At 44.5% G+C, this 20,192-nt stretch overlaps 1 protein-coding gene across 3 annotated transcripts in view; it reads left to right on the top strand.

The window, feature by feature from the left end:
• LOC127389469 (synaptotagmin-like protein 2) overlaps positions 1 to 20,192 on the top strand; it is a 36,640-nt gene that overhangs the window by 1,184 nt on the left and 15,264 nt on the right. The window contains exons 1-4 of one of the 3 annotated variants that reach the window (XM_051629946.1): positions 6,621 to 6,723; positions 10,952 to 11,522; positions 13,800 to 13,951; positions 18,762 to 18,855. In XM_051629946.1, coding sequence (XP_051485906.1) covers positions 11,422 to 11,522; positions 13,800 to 13,951; positions 18,762 to 18,855 — 347 coding nt within the window. In that variant the 5' untranslated portion in view covers positions 6,621 to 6,723; positions 10,952 to 11,421. Of the gene's footprint in view, positions 1 to 6,620; positions 6,724 to 7,070; positions 7,084 to 10,951; positions 11,523 to 13,799; positions 13,952 to 18,761; positions 18,856 to 20,192 lie in introns of those variants that run through there. The other 2 variants (XM_051629948.1, XM_051629947.1) reach the window with 2 other exon arrangements.

The following is a 20,192-nucleotide window of genomic DNA, read 5'->3' as shown; positions in this document are numbered from 1 at the left end:
ATCTCCTTTATTCTCCCCTCCTCTCTCTCCCTCCCTGATATACCTTTCACAGAACATCTGAGAGGCTCCATATGGGGACCCAAGTTTCTGCTGTCCTACAGAATTCTGTAATTGAAGCACAAACTTGTTTTTTCCTCCCAAACTCATAAATCGTGTCCCCTTTATGGGCCTCCATCACTAGGAAGGAGACAGCCCTTGCCATGGTATGGCACAACATGAACAAAGTGTTCGTTGTCTATCAGGCTCACTTTGATTGCATTTAAATCATTAGTGTTATCTATACTTCAGAGATGTAGGGGAGTAGAAAGAACAATAATTTTTGTGGCAAAGTTGAAAGGTGTACACGGCTGTCGGGGCTTCAGCAGGCAGCAAAACAGCTTTGAGAAATAAGTGCCTATTAGTGACTCTTGAATCAAAATCAAGTTACCTTTTTGCAAGTTAAGCCTAATGGTACAGTTCCTCTTGAAGGGGAGAAAACAGGCAGGATTAGGATAGCAGTCCAGCAAAGCTTAGTCATGAAGGGTGTTGTACATTTCCAGCAACTGCTCTGGGTGTCTGCTTGGGTAAGCTTGCCTGGAGCTATTGCCTCCTCGCAGACATGCAGCTCACCAGTCAGTAGCATGAAGTGTCACTGGGTGCACATCTTAACGCTCTGCAGTATAATGTGTATTTTACACATCAGTGTCATCATACAGTTAAGTCTCAGCAGAATTGTAGTTGTCGCTGCTCATATAAAAGCTGTAAATCTTACTCAGCTTGAGCACCAAGAAGTAAAACTCTTCTGTTCAGCTATCCAGGTCATTTTGTTATTCTTATCCAAAACTCTGTCTTCCCCACCTCCCTGTGAGGTTTGCTAAGTATTTGTGGAGCTGCACAGATGGAAGAAACACCTCGTCTGCACAAGAAAATGGTACCAGATGATCATCCAAAACTGATTTATTTTTAGTGGTTAAATTAAATTGATGCAATCAGTGTTTGGATTTCTCAATTGGGTTTACCTAAACTTTATCTTGATCTAAACTAAATGACAGTCCATGTCCACATGCAGTTTTAATCACATGCTAGTTTGAGCACTTCCGTTTACAACCATGCCTGTAGTTAATTAACCTACTGTAACTTTCTCCTATGGAGAAAACCTAATCTGAGAACTGTGCCTTTGTGATTAAGCAGTGTGGCATCTGATTTATTTAATTTATTTCCTTGTTAGTTTGGACTATCCGTCTCTAATACCATTAGTCTCCTCACGTCTTGGGTGTTGGAGTCTTCACTGATCTTTCACAAGATCTTTCACCCAACTGAGTACTGCAGGGGATAGGCATTGGAAGCAGGTGCTTTTTTTTTTTTCTTACTATAGGTAACAAGTGCTGCCAGAGATACCTCCTGTCCCATTGAAGTCATCCAGCTCCTAGAGCACATACATGGCTCCAGTGATTGAACTAATAACTGAGTGTGTTTGCATTGGCAAGTTGCATTCCTGGAAGAAAAGTGGGCAGTTTATTAAAAAATGTGCCCATGTATGTATTTGTTTTCTCATGGAACAAGATCTGTGACAGAAGGTGAAGTAGCAGTTTCAGGAATGGGATTGCTCTCCCTGGCATCCCCTTTCACTGTATCTCAGGGTGACAGCAAAAACAGCTTTATTTAAAATCGTAGCATACTGCATTTCTGTATCTGAACCAGGCACAGCACAGACCAATCCAGGCCTCAGCATGTGCTTGGAAGTCATAAGAGGAGAAGGTAGGGATCCCAAATCAGGCATGGTCTTGATCTTATTTTTCTCCCCTTTTGTAATGTGGGGGCGGACCCCAGAGTCTGGGTGTAGACCCTCTATGTTTTGGCATCACAAATGAGAAACTGCAGATCAGCAGATTATTTCTTAGAAGGTTGTTTCCAAAACTTTCCTTTTCCTGGATGCTGGAGGAAATTACACCTTCCAAATATACTTTATTTAAAGTAATTATGAGATGCACCCTGTTGTTTTGCAGTTACCTTCATTCTGTTTTTAGTTATTTCAGAATCATCCAGGCATAGCTGAAGCTTAAAAATAATTGTTGACCAGAAGGAAGGATCCCTCAGTATGCAAAGTTTCCTGAACAAACAGCACTGATTTCCCCTGGGTTTAGGCACTGTGCTGTACCTTATGCCATAGAGCTCAGCAAGCCGAGTTACAAAGGAATTTAGAAATACGTATTTTTTACTTCTGACCCCTCCCCATGTTACAAAACTAGGGTGTTTTTTTTTTGTATATTTCTTTCCATAAAATGGCTTCTGATTCTGAGAGCTCCTAATGTGCTCCAGACGGCTGGGCAGGTGTTGCAATCTCTGTTTTACTGGGGCATAACAAGCAGGGTCAGGAAAGCAATTAATTACATGTCAGCAGTGGAGGCAAACATGGAGAAATTACATTTGGAAGGAAGAAAGTTGAGGTCAGCAAATATTTTTCAGGGTCAAAAATAAAAGACAAGTTCTTATGGGTGGTTGCTTTTTGCTTCATTTTCCAATTCTGCAGTTTCTTTGTTTGAACTCAACCAAGACTTACCTTTCATGTCCCTTTTTCGTATTGAAAATATCCAGGTTCTGAGGATGAGTGAGGGACAGATGGGGACAGGGAGATTATTAGTCTAAGTACGTAAGCTTCACCTGCAGTGGTGTGGCTTTAAGCTCCTAATTTCTCACTTTTAGCTACCATGTATTTATTTGTTGTCTTTTCAAGTATTACCAGCTGAGAAGATGCTTTTAGAAGTAACCTTCATACCACATGGCATCTAAAAACACTGCTAACAGGACAGCTAGGTTCTTTAAAGCTGTTATAATGTGACTTTGCTCCCTTGGCTGAGGGGGAAGCCTGGACACCAGGGTATTTCTCTGATGGAAATATCAGTGCAGCAGAAGTGCACGACTTGCATGAAGAGCTTTAAACTGTCTCGCAGCAAAGCCGTGGAGGTGAGGGCTTGTTACAAACTAATAAATGGGGAATTGCAGATTATTTTAAAACTCTATTTTCTTGAGGCTGTAAATGCAGATTCAGCACAAACCTCAGCATAAGCATACGCTATTGCAGCTGGGACATGATGGGTCCTTGTTCAATGTGATATCAGAGGATTTCTTCGTGTCCCAGGTGGCTGGGCTTGTTTATTTGTCTTCTGGCAATCTGCAGAATTCCAATGAGCTACATCCTGCAAGGTCTGCAAATAGTCCTCACCTATGAAGTAAACAAAAGTCTCAAATATTTAAACTAAAGCATTGAATTATCAGTTAATTACCAGTAAAAGTCCTTACCAACCCTATGGAGCCTGAGTCACACTTCTCCTCTGATGGGTTGGGTGTTTTGGCAATGCTGGCTCTAGGAAGTAATGGATAGGACTGCAAAACTCAGTCTTTTGTTTACCCTAGGTAGGATGATTCACCTAATTAAAAATGGATAAAAGGAAGTAAATTGTGTGTAATGCAGATTCCACCCATGCAGCTCCTTGTTAGAAGGAAATGGGTAGAGTTCTGTGTAGATAATTACTAGTGTGACAGTTACATTGGATTGGGTAGGAATGCACAAGGGATAAAAATCCTTCTGCATCGTTCTTTCCAAAAGGAACCTGAAGCCTTAACAAAACTTGCTGTAATATTGAGTCTCATACCTTCTTCAGAAGCCGTGGTATTTCTGGGGCTGAGTGCAGATAAGCAGAGTTCACCCGCTTCTAATGTGGTCAGTGGAGCATTTCCTCAGTTATGCATTCCCCACATGCACTGAGTAGGGGACTTGATGTGGGGTTTTGGCTTAGCATTTTATTGTTCTTCTAAAATACCTTCTACTGGCTGCTCTGAAGGGGCTGGGTTAGAGACCTTCTTGATCTGATAAATTCCTGCAATTCCTATGTGCCTAAGAACATCCTGCGGCCATTCTTGATCAATGGATGTCCTTAACAAAAGCTGCCCAGGGGGAGGGAGAAGATTTTAATAAAACAGCTGAGATTCTCCATTGTGCTGGACATTATTGGAAAGTGTAATGTGAGAGTGACTGAAACCAAGCGAAACCACCCAAGGCTGTACTGACAATGAACTGAGCAGTATTTTTTGTTCTGGGATGTACGTTGGAGCCATCACTGTGGTCAGAGCTGCTGTCTTCCAGCCTGCCCAAGCTGCCTTTGGTAGTGGTTATTGGCAAACACCAGCTGCTCATTGTGTCTGAGGTGGGCATGGCACAGTGTGTCATGTACAGCCCTTGCTGTATAAAAAGTCTGTATAAACTCTATGATTAGCTGGACTGGAGTAATTTTGGTGTTTGTAGGTGGGTCAGAATAAACCAGCCTGGTATTGCCAGAATTTGGCCTTGACATTCCCAGTGGGATGGTAACAGATGCGTTCATATGCAGGCTGCTCTGGGAGACCACAACTGCCTTCTTTGTTTGAAGTTCTTTATCTTATCAGCTGTCTCTCAACCAAAGGCCATTTCTGTATGACTTAGTTGTTTAGGGTTTTTCTGGGTAGGAGCAGCAGACCTCTTTTCTCTCCTTTCACTAGGACAAGTCAGACAAAAATACCATTGCAAGACAGCACAGCCACAGCATTTTTAGTGGAGTAGCTATGCAGAAAACAATTAGATTAAATATATTCTCTGCTCTCATAGCTCACAGCTGCTCTTGGTCTATGAAGGACTAAACAGTTCATAGTTATAAGTGGCTTACTGCAAAGTAAGAGAAAATTATGCACCTTGAAAGAGCTGTCACGATGCTGAGGAGCTTGGCTTCATAATGGCTAACGAAGAGGCAGGTATTCTCTGTATTTAGTTCATGACAGGGAGAGGGGAGATGTGAACACAGGGAGGGAGAAGGAGGGTGACTTCCCAGCTCAGGACTGCTGTTACTCCCAGTGACTGTGGCTGGTGCAGGCTGACACCCATGGGAAGATCCTGCTGGATAGAAACTGGGATTGCTCTGCTCCCTGTCTGGCTGCAGCCACAACACTGGGCTCAAGGCAGGGGGACACAGCTCAGCCATCAGGGACAGGAGGCTTTATGCTGGTTTTCAGCCCACCCCTCCCGAAGGGAAAGATCTTCCTATAGTTTGCTTTTTATTTCTTCTCTGCTGATGAAGGACATCTATCAAGTGCCATAGTATTATACCCATGAGAACTGCAGTGGCTATCAGTGTTTTGTCCATAAAATAGTGATGGCAATACCTCTGCATATGTCACGGTACTCACAGCAGAAGGAATCAGGTGGGAGGAAGACTGGGGCTGGATCCTCCAGCATGAGACAGGGAGAGGCCCAAGGCTGATCACCGTTCTGTGCAGGTATGGCAGTTTTGGCACTGAGTCTTTCTGGTACTGTTCATTACAGCTTCTACTGAGAATTGCAGTATGACTGTGGGTGCCAGGACCACATCCATCATTCTTAATACAATGCTGCTCTTGGTTTTGACCTGCCCTACAAGAGCTCTCTTGACTAATAAGCATGTTGGGAAGTGTCCACACATTGTAAAGCAAAAGGAGGTTATTTCCTTACATTGTGATAGGGTATGTGATAAAGAGGAATGGATAGAGGCAAGCAGCCTTTCCAGCATGCTGCTATTTTCATCTGGCTATGAATAGTCTGGTGATCTCAGTATTATCTGTTCCGGGTTTTGTCATGTTTTGGGTAGAGATGTTTTCATATCTTTATTACATGTATCTATGTGCAGCTCCAGGTCTCGAAGCGTGGAGTGGGTCTGGATGGTCCTGTACTGACCTTAGTGATGAAACTGGGGTGTTAAGTGTTATCATTAGTGGGTCCTGACTAGCAAACTGACAGGTCAAAGTTCCTAAATTCATCCTCTGCATGCAAAGCAGTGAACTGGTCAATGAAATCTGCTTGGCCTATAGTGTGTATTGTTAATGAGTGCACATCCCAGCAGTGAGGGAGACATGCAGCACTGGCACGGTAGGGTGCATGCTGAGAAACCAGAGATGAGACTGAAGTGCCCTGCAGACGTTCTGTAGATAACTTGTGTCTGTAGGCAGGTGTGACCAAGAGCACTGAGCTGATACTGTGCCTCTGAGCAGTTTGTGCTCAGGTTAGTTGAGAAGAGCATTATTATAGTTCTGGTTTGAGCTGAAGCTGAGTTCAACCTCCCAGAAATAAATTTTAAAAGGCAGCACAAAAAAGGCAGCAGCCTCTTTAACCTCAGCCTCTCCTAAAGGGGCTATGTTTTGTGCCTTCTGGGCTATTCAAACATTTATTTTTCACCTGATTAAACTATTTGAAGGAGAGTTATTTAAAAAACCTAAATGACTCTCTGAACAACACCCTCTCCACTGTAATAAAAAAACCCAAAACAATAAAAAAACAAAACAAAACTTGAAGAGAGAGGATATATTAATCCGGGCAAGAAGTTTGTAACATACCTTCTTTCATAAATAGCTCTTACTGCTGCAGAAACCCTACATGGGATTAGTCAAACTATTTATTTTGGAAGGCACTCCAGATCTACACCTTTTCAAGCTTTTCCTTGAGGGTGCAGCTGCATGGCCATGAGCTGTGCAGCCAAGAGTCTCTGACTGAGAGGAGGCAGGACTGTCAGCAAGGTTAACTCAGTTGGTTTTTGATCACATGTGTGGGGACATGCTGCACAGCCCTGAGGAACGAGGAAATGAGCATTGTCCAGGCTGCGGGCTGTCCGAACACCCTGTCGCTCACTGTGCCCCAGCGCAGGTTTGCTCCCTGCGAGAGGACGTTATGCTCTGCTGGAAAAGGTTGGTGTTTATTTGCCCCTTCACTTGTTGGATGTTGGGTTGGTGCTTGGGGAATGCATGCCACACCACTGCTTAATGCTTTGCTGAAGGGGGCAAGGGGCAGTTTTGGACAGGTCAAACATTTCCATGTCTTGGCTGGGGTAAACAGGAGTCTCCCTGGATTCACACTGGACACCTGTTGGCTCCAAAATGTGAGACTGCTCTTCTCCCTGACTAGCACTGCTCTTTGCTGGCACACAGTTAATGCAGCTGACCGAGGGAAGGGTTATTCCTGTTATTAGTATCCCTCTTAGCTTTTCTGCAGGTGATCAGAGCTCTCCTCTCTCCACGAAGTTGGCAGAGCCATCAGCTGTGCCACAGGTTGGTATTGCCTGTCTCCCTTCTGGCTGCAGAGCTGCAGCCAGGCATGGCTTATGCCTCTCCTAGCACTGCAAAACCAGTCTTGCAGGTGATGATACCAGGGGTTGCAGTGGTTGGGAAAAGTGGTTTTGCACCTGAGCAGTGCTAAGCAGGTCTATAGTAAGCTAGATGGGGGCAGAGAAGGGGGTGAGGAATGATCAGAGCTCCCTGAGTAACACCTGGAATGGGCAAACAACAAATTTCTTTCCTCTGGAGGAGAAACCATAGCTGTGACATGGGTCTGCAAAGTGAGCAACATGCAGTAGGTGAATGCTGAGTAATCCTTACTGGGTTTTCAGATAAAATGCTTGGGGATATTAAACGAAGACAGAAAGCGGCAGGTCAACACAAAACAAGGTAGATATTTTTGCATTTAAAGCTTATCGAGGCTGTGAGGCTTTGAGGTTATTGCAAATGCATGAAATTAATGTGAGTTCAGAAAGCAATTAGAAAAATCTGCAAAATACAGATACGTTGCACCTGTTTTGGGGAGTCCCTGCCCTGACCTTGCAGGAAGCTGGAGTGCAGGATGGCTTGCTGTGCACTCTAGCCATGTGCTGTTAGCCCTTGTTGAAGATGAACTAGTGTGTTACAGGGACCCTCAGTCTGTATTTTCCTGTATTTTTAAACTGGACACTGCAAATCTGTTGGGAAAGAAGATATAAATATCCCAGTATGCTATTTTAATGGAACAGGCCTCACTTCTCCACCTCTGCTTGCACTCTGGGTTTGACAAGCTGCACAGTAGCATAAAATACCATCACGGATGTTTTGCAGTGACTGGAGCATTTGCTTCTTCTTGGGGAAGTGATCACAAGAAATCAAAAGCTATCAGAGTAAGAGATGCAGCCAGTTATGCCACATGATGGATCATGCTTCTGCTTGTCTCCACACCCAGCATTTGTCAACATGGCTGGGTGTGCCTGTCGATCTTTGTGATGTTTTCTTCCCCAGAAAAACAGTCAGAGGGAAGAATGTCCTTTGGACATCCAGTGTGCTCCTCTGTTCAGATTTAACATCTTTCCTGTAGCCATGATAATCTTCTTAGCCTATCTGCTTTGTTGTGACAAGTGGCAGGACCCAGCAGGGCTGCTCTCCCTGCACAGGGGCACCGTGCTGCTGCAGTGCCTGAGAGCAGCCCTGCTTTGCTCTGCACGGTTTGCACCAGCCTGTAAACAAAAGCTGCTAATCCAGACACAAACATTTCATCATATCTCCATTTGCTCCTGTTGTCAGAGAGGAATCCTGACCTAGGAGGGATCTCCCACCTGTCAGAGGGAAGGCAAGTGCAACTTTTTTTCCTGTCACAGTTTGTCCAAAACCAATTTACGTCAGTGGGCTCATAAAGGTGCTTGCCCTTAAGAGGTCCCAGTCTAGGGCTCTTACCTGCCCCAACACTGCCTTATGGCTCCCATCATTGCCCTACAAAGGATTTTGTGTTTCCCTTCCCTGCCATTGGCAGCGGTGGCAAGGCAAGGGCTGGGAGGACGTGCAGAAAGTGTCCCTGTCCATGTGAGACCCACAGGGGTCCTGGCTTGCTTACGGATCTGTGGATGTAGGTGTTGGTACTGCATCATCCCTGTGGTCTCTGAACTGTTTATTAACAAGGCTTTGAGAGGGGAGAGGATTATGTGCAAGTCACAAAGCAAGTCCAAGCTGTGTGGTGTTGCTTAAGGCATGGAAGAGTGAACTTTGGGATTAAGCAGTCTGGGGGAGCAGGGATGGTTAGGCACAGTGCAGTGTGCCTGCCTGGTAACACACTGTGCATCTCAGTTGGTTTTTATCCTTAACCTCTTGCGCTTGCAGACCCAAGTGAACAAGTACCGTGCTCCCCCGTATTGCTGCCTGCCTGAGTGGTTAATGGTGAGGTTCTCTTTCAAGCTCTGCAGCATGCAAGACACAGCAGCACAGTTCACCCGTCAGAGGCTGCAGTGGCTCAAGTCACACAACCCTGTGGCCATGCCACCTATGGAGATCCTTTCCCAGCCTTGTTTACTCCTGCAGGCCTGGGTCCAAAGCTTGGCAGCTCCTGAGGCTGCCAGCAAACCTCCTGGTGGAGCAGTCTTCTGGACCAGCTCACATTCCCACAGGGAGAGTGCTAAGTGGTTTGATTCTTAACTATTTAGAACAAAAGAAGGAGTTGGCTATTCCGTTTCTGTTAACCTTTTCCTCCTAGTGTAACTATTCCAGTAAGATAAAATATTGTCAGGGAAGAAAAGGCTATTTGCAAAGAAGTAGCCTTTATTCTTTGTCTAATTGGCTACCATACTGTTGAATAAATATGAGTCTTTGCTGAAAATGTTTTATGAAGTACTTTCAGCCCACATGTCATGGGTTTGTTAAAAATAAATATAAGTTCTAGAGAAGCAAATACTGTGAATACTGTTTCCCTAGATACTTTTTTAAAAATAAAATCTGTCACAGAAATTTCTGTAAATGTCTTTGTAGAAGTAGGATTGTGCCTGAGAGCCAGAGAAAGTAGGTGGTTGGAACCAACCATAGAAGTGCCATACCAAGCTGGATTAAACTGGTTTAAACAGTAGAGATTCATCAGGGTTTTTTATTACTGTTTCTTTTTTAACTCTTTAAAGTGGTATTAATAGTTTCTCAGATGTTAAAGGCTATAATTGTTGTGTGACGACCACAGCCATACTTGACTCAAAGAAATATGAAATGTCAAGTTTCCTTCCCTCCAAAAAAATATTTCTGAATAATTACAGATTTTTATGGCAATGATTTTTATGAGCCTTTTAATGCAGTGTTCTGTGGTGTTTGATTGTAAACGTTAAGATGTCAGATACCTATTGCTTCTTCTAACATGTTATACCATTATGAAAAAGGCAAACATTTGGGAATGTATAATCCATAAAATAAGGCAGATCTCTGAAATGATGTCAAATGAACAGCGTTCAAGCTGAAATACTTGTGCTCAACTTTGGATATGCCAGTTGAAGGAAGATGTGCACCATGTGAAACAGTCCTAAGAAGAGGGACAAAAATTGCGTAGACCCCAGCTCTGAGGAACCTGAGAGTAATTTTTAAAAGTAATTTTTAACGAGCTGGCTCCCAAGGCTGTGGCTTTGGAAGAAAAAGCCAAGTATGATGAAACTCACAGTCGGCTGACAGGCTTGGAAACAGTGGAAAAAGCCCATCTGGTGGGCTAGAAACTGCCTGCATGGGCATGAGCAGAACTTCAGCTCCCTCAGAGGCGTGCTTTATTGCCCTCAAGTTGGCCAGGAGAGCCAAAAAGGAATAAAGTAGCAAAGTAACACATAATTTACTCTTCCTCCACGCCCTGCAGCCTCTGGCTTTTTTCAGTGTCTGTTGAAACAGTAACTGATCTGCACCTGAACTGTTTGAACAGCAAATAGCAGTGCAGCATAAAACAAAGTGCACGCATATTAGAAAATGAGCAGCCCCTGGTATTTTATAGCATAACCTGCAACAGTAACACGTGCAAGTTGCTGTTCTGTCATTTTCTGATTGCTTTACAAAGGTTGGCTGCTTATCCTCCATCTCATTTACGGCAGAAAGAAGTGAGGAAAAGAAAAATGGAGGTATAAAGCAAGTAAGGAATTTGGTAATTTGTATGCATATTTTGCTTGTAGCATGCTGAGGCAACTGTTTACCTGTTAGCAGGAGAACGGCTGAAATAAAATACTGTCTTGGTTAGGTTAACACTGCGTGAGGAGCTGTAGGATGGGGAGGAAAGTAGAGCAGCTTGTTTTGGAACTTGTGCTGAAGAACAAATAAAAACCCCCAATGTACACATTCGGTTGCCATATGTCGTGCTTATCATAAAAGGCATCTCGGTGTTATTTCTTTGCAGGGATGCTTGAACTCCACGCAGGCAGACATCCCTGTGAAGACAGCGCATGCCAGAGGTGCTGGGGTTGCTGGTGGTGAGATGATCTTCTGTGCCTGTTGAGGCGGCTGAGGCGGGCGGCGAGCTCACTCCTTCCCGTGCATCCCTGTTTGATTGACGTTGGCTTCCCAATCACTGCGACTGTGTCTGAAGAAAAGCAAAGGAGCGTATTTTTGCTGAGAGAATTTTCCTGGCAGGGGAAGGCATGCAGGGCTGAGAAATGTGCCAGCAAAGAGCCTGGAAGTGCAAGTCCAGGTACTAACAGAACTTCCACTCAAGCCATGCTGTTGTGAAGTCCTTTATCTCTAGCTGCATCTTGCTCCAGGACTTGCTGCACAGGGGCTGCCCATGGCATTACGATAGGCTGGGCTGGATTAGTTCCTGGTGTGTTGTTGCTTCAGCCGTCTGAAGGACTGAGGAAGAGTGCAGGGAAGATGTTGGACTTGAGCTTCCTGACTGAGGAGGAGTATGAGAAACTGATGAAGGTTCTGCAGAGAGATGCAGAGCTGAAGAAGAAGGATGGGGATCGCATCAGGTGAGAGCAATATCAGCAGGATGTGAGCTTCTCCTGGGGGGATTTTTTTATTTCTTTTAAAGAGGGGAGCATGTGTATGTATGTGCAACAAGGAGAGATGAAGGCTGCAGCAGTGCTGCCCTTCTTGCTCAGATCCTGATCTTTTAATTGCATCTACTGCTTCCTCAGCCATTCTGCTGTCGCTGCTGTCCTCTTCCTGCAGGATCACTGGGCTGGACTCTTCTTTTGAGGTGATCAGCATCCCTTAGAGATGCCAAGGGAAATAAATCATGGCTTTCCTGCTCTGGGGGAGAAGATGCTGATTTCTCAATGTCAGAGGTCTGAGGAGGGCAGTAGCTGCTACCTCATTTTCCTCACTCAGTAATATGGAAATCCCATAGAGTGTTTCAAAATGAGTCTTCACATCCCCATCTCTGTTTTGTGTCCCTCTGGTGCTCCTTGAGGTGGGTGTGTATGCAGCACTTATCATGCAGGCAGAGAGGCTACATGATCTGCCCAAGGTTAGCAGGGAGCTGCAGCAGAGCCAGGAACCGCTCAGTTCAGCTCACTTGCCATCGGCCGTCCTGGAGCTCAGGTCTGGTTGATTGGGATTGCTTGTTGCTGCTTTCACTTTTTAAATGCCAGCCATTAGACCATCTGGGCTGACAGTATGCACCAGGCTCAGGAAGCTGGCACCAAACTCTCCACAACAAGAAATGAGTAGTTCAGTCTGCGTGGATGGCACTGCGCCAGTTTACCCCTCTTAAGGATGCTAGTCTTTGACTTCCTGTTGAGCCAAAAAAGAGTAAGCTCCATATAGAAGGGAGGCTGAAGGCTTGAAGGGGATGTGGGAAGCTTTGCAGCAGGCTCTGGAAAGCCTTCATACCCTGCCCAATGCTCAGGGGTTAGAGATGGGGAAGCAGAGCTGGCAATGGCACACAAGCAGCTTGGGCCTGAAGAGTGTGTGTGTCTGCATGTACCTCCCATGAATTGAAAATAGGTTTCAGAAAGGTTTTATTGTATTTTTTAATGTTTTCTTTTACTGAAATGCAGTAAAATTTCTGCTCTGCAGTGGAGGTATGGGGAAAAGAGTGTTTGGATTATTTCAAGTTTGTTTCACTTCTCTTTGGAAGGTGTTGGACAGAAGGCTTTAATTTGGGAACTAAGCAAGTTAGATCCTAACAGGATGGTGACAAGTGCCCTTTGCTGTCAGTATGGCTGTATCAGTGAGACGTTTGGTGCAAGTGTGGACATATTTGGCTCCAAAACAACCTACCTGCTGGGGAAAATTAAGTCAATGGTATTACGCTGATCCAGTGTCAACAAGATTAAAACACGTTGGTACACCTCCTCTGGCTCAGCGCCTCAAGACCCTCCCAGGAGCAGATGCAGCCCACATCCAGATGGGAGCTGTGTAGCTACCTGGCTGTGAGTCTGCTGGGTCCCCAACACTGCCTGTGGAGCCTTTAGCCTGGTTATCCTGTACCTGCTCCCTTCTGGCCTTCAGGCATCAAGTGTGACCCTTCAGGGCTCCATGGTTATCTGGGTTTTGCCCCCTCTTCCGGCTGAGAATTGGACCGAGATGGGAAGTTTCCTCAGGTCTCCCAGAGACTGAATTGTGGTGGGGCAGTGCCCTCTGAAAGGCAGCTAATTCTGCAAGCGTGGTGTAAAAACAAAATAACCAGAGGAGGGTTAAAAGTACAAGCTAGGAAAGTGCCAAAAACCAGCCCTGGGTGTGCCTGGGCTTGTTACATGAGGAGAAGCTGTGCTCGGGAAGGAGAGCTAACTGTTTCAGTGCCGAAAGTGGCATGGCAGGAGGAGCAGGCAGAGGAGCAGTGTCTGGAGGGAATGCTGCAGGGACAGGTTGCCCCCCTAAATAACATGATTTATTTCCACAGTTTGCATCAGATTTGATCAAAAGGCTTTGCCATGTGTAAAGAAATAATTGAGAAATAAAAATGAGAAGTACATGACCTGCAAACAGCCCCAGCCCTTCCCAGACCCTCTGGTCTGGGAAGCAAATGGACAGGTTGCCCTGCCAGGTGACTCCAGCTTGGATTTGTAACATTTGGAAGAGTTGAAGGCCTGTGTTTAAAAGGCACTGCTCCCATTTCAGATAAAGAATAACTCGGCTTTTGTTTTAGTGCTGTTTGGCACTTGTGGTGGCAGAGAATGATCTCTGGATCCCGTGTAGTACCAGATGGGTGAACCATACAGATAATTGTTACGGAGATATCTCAGAGGACATCCACAACCGTGGAGATCTTTTTGGTGTGTAATGTTCTTGTTGCTTTTCAGGCGAATAGAAGGCTCCATCAAGGATGAAAAGAAAAAGAAGTTTGTGACAGGTGAATGGTTTTCAGAAGTGAAGGCAAAACGGTTTCAGGAAGACTTAGAGGGGCCAGATCTACTTCGAGCATCAATTAGAAGAAAAAAGGGCAAACTAGAAAGTAAGTATTTTAGTGTGCATCTTAATAAAACAAATTAATGGACCAGAAAAAAGTGTTTGAGTATGGGATCTCCCTGTACTGGGAGCCTGTTGGGAACCAGCTTTAATATTGTGATAAGGGGATTATCAGCTAAGCTTTCAGTGTTAGAAAAAAAACCCTGATTATCAAAATCAGGGCCCAGATGAAAAATTACAGTGTCAGAGGATCAAGGCAAAAGCTGTTTAGCAGCTACGTGCACTAATTGCCTTTTCCTCACTTCACCTTCTTTCTTCCAAAATGTCTGTTTGTCAGAGGTCACTGATATAATTTCTTGTCAAAGAAGCAAAAAGGGGATGATGTAGGGCAGTTTATAGCATCAAAGTGGTATGTGTGGGTCAAGCACTTGCTCCCAGTTAAGTGAGTGGTCTGACAAAAACAGCCAGTCACTGCTTTCACAGGAGGCCAGGGTGTGGGCTCAGTCACAACTCTGCAAAGGGAGGTGGTGCCTCTGTGCTGGGAAATACTTGCCCACTTGACAGGGCCCATGCCTAGCTTTTTACATGGGAATAATTTCTAGGCATAGTGTGGTTTTCAGAGTAAAAAGGGTTTTGGGGCCTGAATGGTCCCCGGAGTGCTGTGCCATAGCAAGGGTGTGCCTGGGACCATGTGCTGTTCGAAGCAGTTGTATTTTGTTTGTATGTTGTTAGACATATAGATGAGCTCTTATGGTGAAGATCAAATCAGATTTGTCAGCTCAGGGCAGAGAATAGACCAGCCCCATGTGAAACAACAGGACTGGTGCTTTGAGTCCAAATGTAACCAGCCTGGAGCTGGCACTTTATGCTGAACATTTGTGCAAAGCAGAACTGGGGATGATTCACATCCAGTCCTCAACATGAGGACAGGCCAACTGACTCTGCAGCAAGACTGTGGGACTGCAGCCCAGTCTCACAAAAACCTCCTTGATTATTTGTCAGGGTGGGTACTCACAGCTCCTCAGACATGGCTGGTGAGTCACTGGCTGCTGCCGCTCTGGAGAAGCCATGGCCCTGATGGACAGCTGTAAGCAAGGACTGCCATGGTCCCTAATATAAGGACGCTATAACTGGTTCTGCGCTTTTGCAGTAAAGGCTACTGTTAGATAAAGGGTTATCTTCCATCTGTCCAAAATTCAGATGTCATCTCTACCAGTTCAGTTCAGACCTCCTTCCTGGGCCTGGCCGCTCCTTCCAGATGTGTGTAGGAGCAATATAAATCACTCCTTTGTTTGATGGGCCTCATTGGCCAGGATGTCTGTGTAACATTAATTGCCTGGCTTTAGTATACCCCTCTTAGCTCCACATTACTTAGACATATTCGGAAAGCTAAATGCTGCCTAGGAACTTCACTAACTGGGAGCCTCATTTTCTTTCTGCTTTTTACTTATCCCTGCCAGCTCTTGTCAATTACCACAGGTTCATCAGAGCCTCTGATGCAGAACTGGCCCATCATTTTTCATATGAAGTTGCTTTTATCCTTCCTATTAAGGATTCTTGATGTCATTAAATTTACTATTTTATCATCCCTCCAGAATGCCAAAACGTCTAAAACCTTTCCCAGCTTGGCAGAGTTGCCTGGATGTTTCTGCAGAGCATGTTCTGCTTTTTTGAGGATGTGCATTTGTGCTTGCACCCTTTTTGCATGGAGACACTCTTGAGCAGCCCCTCTGCTGGGGCTCTGCTCTGCTGAATGCTCTGTCCTCTGCAGCCCACCTAGTGGCCAGCAGTGAATTGAATTTATCTGCCTTTTACCTGCCAGAGGCATCTGCACCCTTAGATTGCAGCCCATTTCAGGAAAACAAATGTGAAGTACTATTGGTTTTAGATTTAACTTTTACTGTTGGTGTGCACGTATGAGATGTGGTCTCAGGTTTTAATCTAAAATAATCTCCTTATTAATATAGTTGTAATATGCAAGTTATATCTTTGCATGTGTATTACTTGACTCGTGGTGTTTTAGAAGGAAGAAGCAACTGTTACTAAATTACTATAGTAATTATGTTTAAGTTTAGCCCTCTCTTTCTTTTTCAACTTTTTTTCTTCCCTGTCTTTCTCTATTCTCAGACTCACTTTAGTAAAGCACGAATATAAGGTGACTTTATTCCTTCCTCTTATTTTACCCACTGCAGTTTTACAGCACTGTTTGAGGATCAAGATTCTGCAGCTAATATTTTCACCTTGGTTGCCTACTGTGTACTCGGCCCCTGCAGTGATTACTGTACAGATTGCCTCCCTTTACACTTGAGGGCAAGCACTGCTCTCACTGACTTGTCAGTGAATGGCACCTGTACAAACACTTTTGCTGCTCACATTCAACCTCCAGTAGATGAGATAAGGGCCTTTGCTTGCCGTCTTGACACCTTATTTTCTCCTCCTGGAAAGATCAGAGTCATTTACCTTCTGTCAGCTTTCAAGGTGATGAAGGGGTATATGTTCATTTAGCCAAATCAGTGTAACGTGTTCATGACTCCAGGGCTGTTTATCCTGATTAAAGTCTTTGATGACTGTGTTAGGGAGTGAGAAATGAGAAAATTCCTGCATGGAAAAGCCCAGCTGAGATAATTGCTGGGATTCTGTTTGCATAGAAAACAGGCTGAGGAAGGGGTGACAATTGTATCTGCGCAGGAAAATGCCCAGTGACCTTTTCTGGAGGAGGATGTTAACCTTCAGAAGGAATGGCTGCATGGATCCCTAAGGGTCTTCACAGTTGGCATTGATTTTTATAATCAATTATTTTATTTTTATAGAAAACACTAGTAATTGGCAGCAATAAATTCTATAAAATAGATGGATACCCTATATTTAAATTGCAGTCTGCAGAGCAGCACAGATAGATGAATCTGTTGATAACTTCTCCTTGAGTTTGTGTGCAATGGATGAGAGCTGAAATTCATCTAGGAGACCATTTTATTTTCCCACCAAGGTGATGGCATGGTTAGCTCTGCTTTCTCCAAGTGCTGGGTGTCTTTGGTTTAGAGTGATAGGAAATGAGTGAAGCAGCTAAAGTGTCAGAGCAGATGTGGCTCTGTCCGTACACATATAAATATATTTATGAACAAGTTTAACTGTTCAGGCCACTACTAATTTCTGTTGGAATTTGCTTCTTATTCTGTCTCATCCTAAAGTTAGCAAAGGTATTTTGCTTCTCTTGATGAATAATACTGTACTAATAACCTTTTTGTTTGTGGTTATAGAAGTCAGCTGTGCCAGTGGCTGAGCAATTTGAAGGGCAGTGGTTTGGAGGGGAGGCAGTGACCACCCCTTGCTACCTCTGCTGGCTGCTCTGGGGGAGCCTTGTCTGAGGGGAAAGTGTCAGTGAAAAGAAACTGTGGCACAGTGTCTTTGGAAGTGAGGTGAGATGAATGCAGTCTTTAGTTGACAAGGTCTCTTCAGCCATGACAGGCAGAGGGAAAATGTTGGAGCTCTGTGTTTTGTTCCTCTACTTCTACTGCTATCTGCTGGCATCTCCCTCCCTTGGGTCTGGGATAGAAGAGGATGATGTGGCTCACTGTATAAATAGACACTCCTCAGTGTGCCTGGCCTGCACGTGACATGGCCTGCACATGCCACCAGCTATGCCACAACTTGTCTCTCCCAAAGCAATGTTCAGTGATGCCTTTTGCACATCTGCATTTACACGGACAAAACACAATGCCTCTCTCAGAAATGTGGCTCATTCTTACACAACCAGACTCCTGTCTCCCAGCAGGAGCGATTCCTGGGCTTCCCACTACTGCAGAAACCATGGTGCCACCCAGCTGCCATCTCATGCCTGTGCCAGATGTACGGTCCTAACACATACAGCCCCAAGCAACACCTGCTGTGGTCCCCTGCCCCTCAGGGTCAGATGCTGGGTGGGGAGGAAGAGTTGCAGCATTCTCTCCATGGGACTGCAGAAAGGGGGAATGAAGCTCCATCTTTGGATAGCCCTGTTATCCTGGGCTGCCTGTGCTGATGCTGGATAGAACCATATGGGCAGCACTGGTGTGTCATTGATACCACATTGATACCATTGATACCATTGATACTACACTTACCACAGTAAGCTCTCGGGCTTACTAGTTTTCTAACCAGATAACAAGCAAGGCTGTATTATTTAATGTCACATCTGAATCCTCTGAGCCTTTAATTTTATTGTGTAATTAAATATATCCCAAAGAGATTTGGCAGTTTTTTTAACAGGTAGGTGGACTCTTTAAAACAGATGTAGCTGTAGGTGAATAAACAGGTGCAGATTTTGTTGACTAGTTTTTCATCACTGTTTGAGAGTTTAATCCTTTTGGTTTTGCAGGAGCAAGAAAGCCTATTTGCCAACAAAATGTCTTAAAGCAACTTTATACCCTGCAGGCTGCTCTGAAGGTTACCGTCTTCTATTGTTTTTTTCTTTAGGGTCTTTGAGAGCTTAGAAGACATAGCTGAGCCTTGTGCCAGTAAAAATAACAGGGTTCTCCTCATTAACTGTATTGGCCTCCTCCTTTGTTTGCCAAGATCGGATGACTTTGAGTCAAAACAGGAAATGGCTGATTTTAAATCCTGGTATGGATTAGCTGTGCTGACCCATGGCAGTGTCCTGTGGAGGGTCCCAGCGGTGCGGCAGCTCCTGACGTGAGCCAGGGATCAGGCAGCTGCTTTGGCCTCTTGGACCTGTGGGATCCATCAGCCATCTCCTGGTATATCCCCAGGGTTTGTGCTGGGGATTCATTTAACAAACCTTTTCTTTCCCCAAACAATACACACCGACCTTTACAAGTTTAAATAAATAGCGTTTCTTGATTGTCTCTGTTATATTACAGATGAGGCCAGCGAGCACATCCGGACGGGTCTGGAAAGCAAAGCTGCTCTGAGTCCTGCCTTCCCTGAGCATGCTGCTGGTGCAGGAGAGGAGAGGTGAGTGCTGCTGCTCATGCAATGCTCTCGCTGCTGCTCTTCATTCTAATGAAAACTGAACGCTACCCATTAAATTCTGGTCTTTAAGTGAGTTTCCAAGAATGTATAAGTAATAGGTTATATAGGATATTTTAAAAATCCTTTTTCCTGGGATTATCAGAATATCAATCCTCCCTAATAATCAAGTGCTAATGCACTTATCCCAGACAGGTCTTTTCCTGCATAATTTGATAAGGAGTCAGTAAAATGGAAGCTGTCTCTAATGCCAGGATATTCTGGTTAGTTTTTCAAAGTAATTATGGTTTTGTTTGTTTAATTTTTGCCATGGCGCAGCACTAACAAAATGAACTGTTTGAGGAAACTGCTCATTTCCTGCTAGTGCCAACCACTGTGTCCAGTGCTCAGCACTCTCCATCAAGGCTTGCTAGGATTTCACATTGTGCTGACTGAGCAGAAACACCCACTAAAAGCACTCCGACAAGCCAGTCAGTGACCTCACTCACTATTTGTGGACTATGTAGAAGCCATTAAAATATTAACATATTCATTTATTGTTGCTCCCATCTCATTTGCATTTTTTGTTAGCAAAATGACTAATCATTCTTCACAGGTGGCAGTTGCTCCAGTTAAATATGGGCCTTGACACTTGCAGACCTCTTGCAGCTAATCATTGGGTGTTGTGTAAGGGAAGATCCAGAGTCAACAAGCTCTAGATGCTCCTGATTTACCTACACAGCAATGGTCTTAATGTTTTTTCTGGAGTTTGATTAAATCCCGAAAATCTTGCTTTGTTTTTCTCATTCAACCCTAAGCACAAAGCTTTCTCATCTGAAATCACCAGCTTGACTGCTGTTCTCCATCTAGAGGGCAGTCATCACTAAACACTCCCAGAAATGGTCAAGTAAGCTGCCTGTGATATGTGTTTCTTCCGTTTATCTACCAGGCAGTTAGTAATTAACTGCTAATCCAAGCATGAAGGCCTATATCCTATGCCATAGTTTTACCCTAACTGTTGTTTTCATAATCATTCCTGTAGTTTCTACATCCTCCATCAATCTGGTTATGCCTTTAACCTGAACTAGGTGGTATTGCTTGCTCCTTCCTAGGCCATGGCATGGAAACACATTTCCCTCCTGCATGGCTCTTGGGCTCTTCTGCCACTGCTGCTTCTTGTGTTTTTCCCAACAGTTTTCTCCCGGAAGGGGAAAGTCTGAATAAACCCAGAAGTTGACATCATTGGTTTTGTTGAGCAAGTTCTGTACTGATGGCAGTGGGAGACTTGTCCTTACTCTAAGTTCAGGCCATTTAACATGTTCCTCAGTCCTTCCAAGCAGCAG

Source organism: Apus apus, chromosome 12 (assembly GCF_020740795.1).
Source record: "Apus apus isolate bApuApu2 chromosome 12, bApuApu2.pri.cur, whole genome shotgun sequence".
Taxonomy (NCBI): domain Eukaryota; kingdom Metazoa; phylum Chordata; class Aves; order Apodiformes; family Apodidae; genus Apus; species Apus apus.
Note: the sequence above shows the minus strand (reverse complement) of the source record. Positions and strands in the feature narration are given on the sequence as shown.